Genomic DNA, 5,902 nt, shown 5'->3' on the forward strand with positions numbered 1-5,902 from the left:
TGCTTCATTCTTTTCCCTGACTGAATACAGAGTGGTAATGTTTTTGATGGGGACTTTCTGCCAGGCGCTGACATCTATGGAAACTACATGCTGACATGCTAACTTCCTTTTGCCTGTAATGAATTAATGGTGTTAGCCTCAGTAGTGTAGTGGCAAATTCAGGTGTGAAGGGTCCCTTTGTGATTGTCACAGCCACTCCCCCTCAAAGCCACACTCCTTCTAAGATTACATAGCCTCCTAAGATTATGCAATAATCTCATAATCATATGGCAATAAAAATTAGGGGTGCACTGCGACAATCAACACAGATCTCCATGTGTTACCTTAAATGCACACACACACGCACACACACACACACAGAGAGAGAGAGAGAGAGAGAGAGAGAGACACAGAGAGGGAAATGATTGGGAGTGCTCCAATACCACAATTTGGAGTGACTTAAGTTGTGTTTTCCATGAAATTCCATTGTATGTAACCAAACTTGCCCAGCATTGTCTTGAAACTGAAGCACCTTGTGCTTAGCATTGGAGTACACAGTAAATAGCTCCCCTTTCATGCTTATTGAGCAGCTCTAGGATATTGGAGACAGGCTCTGCTGCCAAAATACTAATGAGCTTTCAAACACCCTCTTTGTGACCCTGGGATACTACGCCACTGGCATATGAACCACACAGGAAGTTGTCTCGTGCCATTACACCAGGCTATTTGTCCACCTAGGCAAGGGTTATCTGCTCTGACTGCAGGTGGCTATCCAGGGTTTCCAGAAAAGGTCTTTCCCGTCACTTGTGACCTAATCCTTTTCATGGAATCAGAGAATTGTAAAGTTGGAAGGGACCCATGACCCTGAGATTAAGTCTGCTTACTGAACTATCCATGATATGGATGGATCTGGGCCTTTCTTCATACAAAGCACACACTCAACCAATCAGTGCTGTAACCTCTAAGGGCCCCCAAACTCTTAACTGAACCCAGAACTTTTATCCACATTATAGGTACAAGTATTTGGCATGCTTTTTTCTCTTTGTCAAACAGGAATAGGTTGACTTCTCTCTGAAGTCTTCGTGTCATTTCTTGGGGGCTCTGTTAGTACGTGGGGGGCATGGGTTATTTACTTGAATCAAAGGTTCCTGCCTTTGAGCTCAGCAGAGGAAGGGCTAACAAATTAGGACTATCATCCATTCCTAGGTATCTTCTAAATAAGTGAAACAAGGTACATGCCATACAGTAGATTTTATTTATCAAGTAAATATTCTTTAGGCACACTTTATTCATCTTGGTATAGCTTTAACCCATCAAGACCTTAAGAACCAATACAGACTTCCTTTCTTCAAAAAAAAAAAAAAAAAAAAAAGGGGGGGGGGTATCTGTTGACAGAGTTCCTCACCATTATTCATCCCCACCTCAAAATGGTAAGTCTCTCATTTGCTTAGTGGATTTCCCCTCCCCTCCTTGGAACCCACCTAGAGTACAACATGAGACTTCCTGAATCAGAAAGAAGTGTTTGCCCAATGAGAATGTAAAGTACTGGGTTGATGGTGCCACTCAGAGAAGTGAACACGAAAGCCAACGAGGAGATGGTTGCAAAATCACGGTGCAAGGCAAAGAACAAATTCAAGGGGGCCCAAGTGACAAGGGAGAAAAACATCCCAAGCAAAATTTCTGTGCAAGGTTCTCCTTGCTCACCTAAGTTGCGCCAGATCTTGATGACCAGTGTCTGGGTGGAGATGACCATTAGCGGAGCAAAGATCATTAAGGTGATAATAATGATTGACTGCGGGTCAAGCCCCAAATTGAAAAACAGTAACAGCCAGCAAGACAGAGCCCAGAGAAGACCAGACACAATGGCAGACAGGAGAACAGACAAATATTTTGGACTGTGACGTCGATGCCAAATAGGGAAGAGGACAACCAAGAACCAATCAATGCTGATGGACATTAGGAAATGCATGCTAGTACTTTGCATGAAGAAAAATAGGTATGCCAGTAACAGGAACAATTTAACAAGAGCATCACTCGAATCCTCACAAGTGCAAAAGAATATGAAGATACTGCACAGAACTAACAGGGCACCAAAATCAGCTACAGCTAAATTCCAGATGTAGACAGTGAAGAAAGTCTTCCTAATACGGAAGAGGAGAAAGAAGAAGATGGTTCTGTTCCCAAAAAGCCAAAGCGTGAAAATCAAGATAATGAAACGAGCAATCATACGATCTTGTAATAAGCATGTCAGAAAGCTCTTTGTGTGCTCACATGGACAGGGAATATTTTCTAAAACTTGCAAATATTCAGTGGGGAGATGTGTTGCATTCCATACAGTCATATTCAAACCACCACTTCTTAGATGCTGGCCTCTTCCACATATGGTCCTGTTAGCTGAAGGAAGAAGGAAGTCCTCCTAAAGAGACAAATGCCAACAATTTAAAATTGTAACTGAATGCTGAAAGTCAATCCACAATGAATGGGGAAGGAAGCTGGCCATGTGTGTTACCCAATGCAAGGTGCTATATCACCTCCTTGCAAAGCGTAGCTTGCAAACAGTGAGCCAGACTCAGCAAAGCACAACATCCTCCCCAACTTAACTGGCATATATTCTTCTCTCAGGAATGCATGCAAACAGAAGATCTGATCAAAGGTCCATCAAAGGTATCCAGACCCAGGACCCACTTTTAACCCAAACCCTTCTTAATTTTCTACCATATATTTGCTTGGTGGTAGTGCTCCTGTAGTGAACCATCTTAGATCAGGTCTTAACCCACTAGTAGGCACTGACCCACTAGTTGATAATCAGTAATCTAGTCCAGGGGTTGGCAACATGTGGCCCATGGGCTGGATCCGGCCCACGAAGACCATTTTACCGGCCCATGAGCCGCCCCCGAACCAAACCGAGCCGCCTGCTTGGCGAGTCCCCCATGTGCTGCGCTAAACCGGCGCAGTGTGGCACAGAGACTCGCCAAGCGGCACCGGAAATCACGTCTGTGCATGCGTAGATACCGGGAAATGCTTCTACGCATGCCCAGATGCCGAAAATCGCTTCTGCGCAGGCGCAGTTTTTGGCATCTGGGCATGCGCAGAAGCAATTTCCAGTGCCGCAGACATGTGCAGATGTGATTTTCAGTGTCACGCTGTGCCGGCCCGGCCCACGGATGATCTCCACGGGAGTGATCCAGTCCATGGCTGGTAAGCCTTGCCAACCTGATCTAGTCCATCCTTCTGTTTCCAAGTGCTTTCAAGATGCTTCTAGAAACTATACAAGTGGCATTTAAAAGTGACAGCTCTGTTTGCCCTCCCTGCAACTGTTATTCAGAGGTATAATTGGCATACTGCTTTTACCATGGAATTTACATTGAGCTATCAATGTGGAGCTCAGAGCTCAGAGCTATCTTCCATGATCTTTTGTAATCCCCATTGGCAGTCCTATGAATTGGTGGCTATCCACAGCTTGTGGCAGTAAATTCTCTCCCCTGTGGCTCAGATTTATATATTCATAGTACATAACAATGCTCTGTGTTGAGCAGGCTTGCTTTACTTGACCAGTGTCTAAGGCAGAGCTTTCCAAACTGTGTGACACAAACACATTGTGTGTCGGCTGCAGTGTGTAGGTGTGTCGCGTGAACACTCCCCATGCTCCTTCCAGGCCTGGAAAGGAGTTAGTTTAACCTCTGGTTTGCTAGTAAAACTGAATTACTGTGTTGCCAAATGATGCATGTCTAAAAAGTGTGTCACCAGCATGAAAAGTTTGGAAAGCTCTGCTCTACGGTATATTTTGAAGTTGGTTGACAAACCATGGGGTGACCTTGTTAGCATTGGCTGTGGTTTGCAACACAAAACCCGTGGCTTGTGGGTATAGCAAACTAGAGAAGAGAGGGAGGAATTTGTACCAGAAAGTGGAGTTTCTGGGGACTGGTGTTTAATTTGCAAGCCATGGTTTGTAGAGAGGCAGTGGCTTTTCTGCCCCAGGTCAACACTTACTTTTGTTTCTGAACAATTTGTCGAAATGGAAGAAACCTGGTCACTTCCTGACAGCTGGATGAGGCCCCAAAGCCCAATCCAAAGAAGCAATGACATTCCTTCCTATTTTCTTCTGTGAAAAAAAGAAGAAGAAAGTATCAGTAGTGACTGACATACTGCTCATACTGCACGGGGGGAGGAGAGAGGAGATTGTTCCACCAGACAAGCATAAATACTCAAGTTGATGGAGCAATCTCCATAGCACAACTTCAAATTCCACCCAATGGATTTACTTCTGAGTTGACATGTATAGGATTCATAGTGATTTTGTGAATGGCCACCATTCACATTCACCATGCCCTTTTCTCTGTCCTCACTGTTTACACCCCCCCCCCGGCCCATATATATATGTACTTGTATCTCAAAATAACACATCATACATCTGATGAAGTGGGCTGTAGGCCACAAAAGCTTATGGCATACGCCCTGTGCCATATAGTCTTCAAGGTGCTACTTTTTGCTGCAGGAGACTAATATGGCAACTCCCTCTTCAAGCTGGAATTTTACTACACCCATATTGCAGATGGCAGAGTCATAGTGGATTTCCTAAGGCCATCTAGTGACTTCATAAATTAGCATAAAGTTGAACAGGGGACTGTCTTCTTCACAGATCAGTCTCTTAACTGCTATATTGTATCAGTTTCACAACTGCATAATCAAAATTCCACCCTGAGCCACCCCAAGGATCTTTCGGGAGGAAGGGCAGGATGTAAATTAAATACATACACACATACACACATACATACATACATCTGAGCTCTCTCAGGCCCATCTCCAAGTTGTTGACTAGCACACATTTGCTTAGTAATATTGTCACCACTCAGCATTAGTCATGTCAATGCATGACAGGTGCAATTTCAAATTGCAGGTTCACATTCAAGCTTTGGCCTATATAGGATGTTCAACAAAACAAAACAAAACAAAACAAAACTACAACGTCTGAAAACAGTAAAGCAAATAATCAACTTACAGTAGTAACAATGAACAAGTTTAAACATAAAGAAAACCTATCCCTTGCCAAAAAAAGTTGTTTCAGCAAGAATAGTGTCTGTTATCAGTTGCTAGTTGGATAACGTTCTTGTAACAGAATCTGTTCTGTTGTTCTGCTTCCACCCTCCTTCTCCCTGATGTCCTCTCTCTCCTCTACTTTTCCTTCCTCTACTCCTGCAGTCCTCTCTTGGGTTTCTTCTCCTCTAACTGTCACCAACTGACTTGCTAATTGTCTTGCTCTTTCCTGGCATTCTACGCCCCCACCCTTAACTTATCATTCCTGCATTCTAGTACCCATATTCTATTCTATGGTGTTACAAAAGAAGCTGCTTCATTCCAGGCTAGACTATTTATATTTGCCCACACATCGAATGTGGTTTACTCTGACAGGTAGCAGCTCCCAAGGTCTTGGGCAAATGTCTTTTCCATCGCTAACTACTTGATCCTTTCAACTGGGGATATTGGGTATTGAACCTGGGATTTCCTATATGCTTGCAAAAGAAGTATGCACCTGGGATAGCTCAGTCGGTAGAGCACGAGACAGTTAATCTGAAGATTGTGGGTTCAAGCCCCACGTTGGGCAAGAGATTCCTGCATTGCAGGGAGTTGGACTAGATGCCCCTTGTGGTCCCTTCCAACTCTGTAATTCTATTCTACTCTAGTAGCAAACAATGGTCTCTGTCCCTGTATGCTTCTCCTGCTGGCTTCACCTTTGATAAACAACCTTCAGGAAAGTGATTTCTTTTAACCTCTTCTCCAACCAACCAGACTTTTGACATGGTCAATGCAACTTCATACATGCTCTTTCCTCCTTTGGTATCCAAAGAAACCCAGGTCACCAGTACTTGAGAAAACGATCGCTTGTCTTTCAGTCCCTCTTTCCTGCTTTTAGGACCTGAACATG

At 43.9% G+C, this 5,902-nt stretch overlaps 1 protein-coding gene across 2 annotated transcripts; it reads right to left on the reverse strand.

Annotated features, from left to right (window-relative positions):
* Positions 1-1,215: 1,215 nt before the first annotated feature.
* LOC310681898 (proto-oncogene Mas-like) lies at positions 1,216-5,236 on the reverse strand. Of its 2 annotated transcripts, none has more exons than XM_083449886.1 (3): positions 5,016-5,236; positions 3,970-4,078; positions 1,216-2,395 (listed from the first exon to the last, which is right to left on the reverse strand). In XM_083449886.1, the coding sequence occupies exons 2-3, from the start codon at positions 4,063-4,065 to the stop codon at positions 1,427-1,429; spliced, it is 1,065 nt and encodes a 354-aa protein (XP_083306012.1). In that variant the 5' UTR covers positions 4,066-4,078; positions 5,016-5,236; the 3' UTR covers positions 1,216-1,426. The 2 variants fall into 2 exon arrangements, with proteins under 2 accessions (XP_083306012.1, XP_083306011.1); XM_083449885.1 differs by having other exon boundaries at positions 3,970-4,081; positions 4,979-5,236.
* Between the last annotated feature and the right edge of the window lie 666 nt (positions 5,237-5,902).

This window comes from Podarcis tiliguerta (genome assembly GCF_965153285.1).
Source record: "Podarcis tiliguerta genome assembly, chromosome: 7".
In the NCBI taxonomy this organism is placed as follows: Eukaryota; Metazoa; Chordata; class Lepidosauria; order Squamata; family Lacertidae; genus Podarcis; species Podarcis tiliguerta.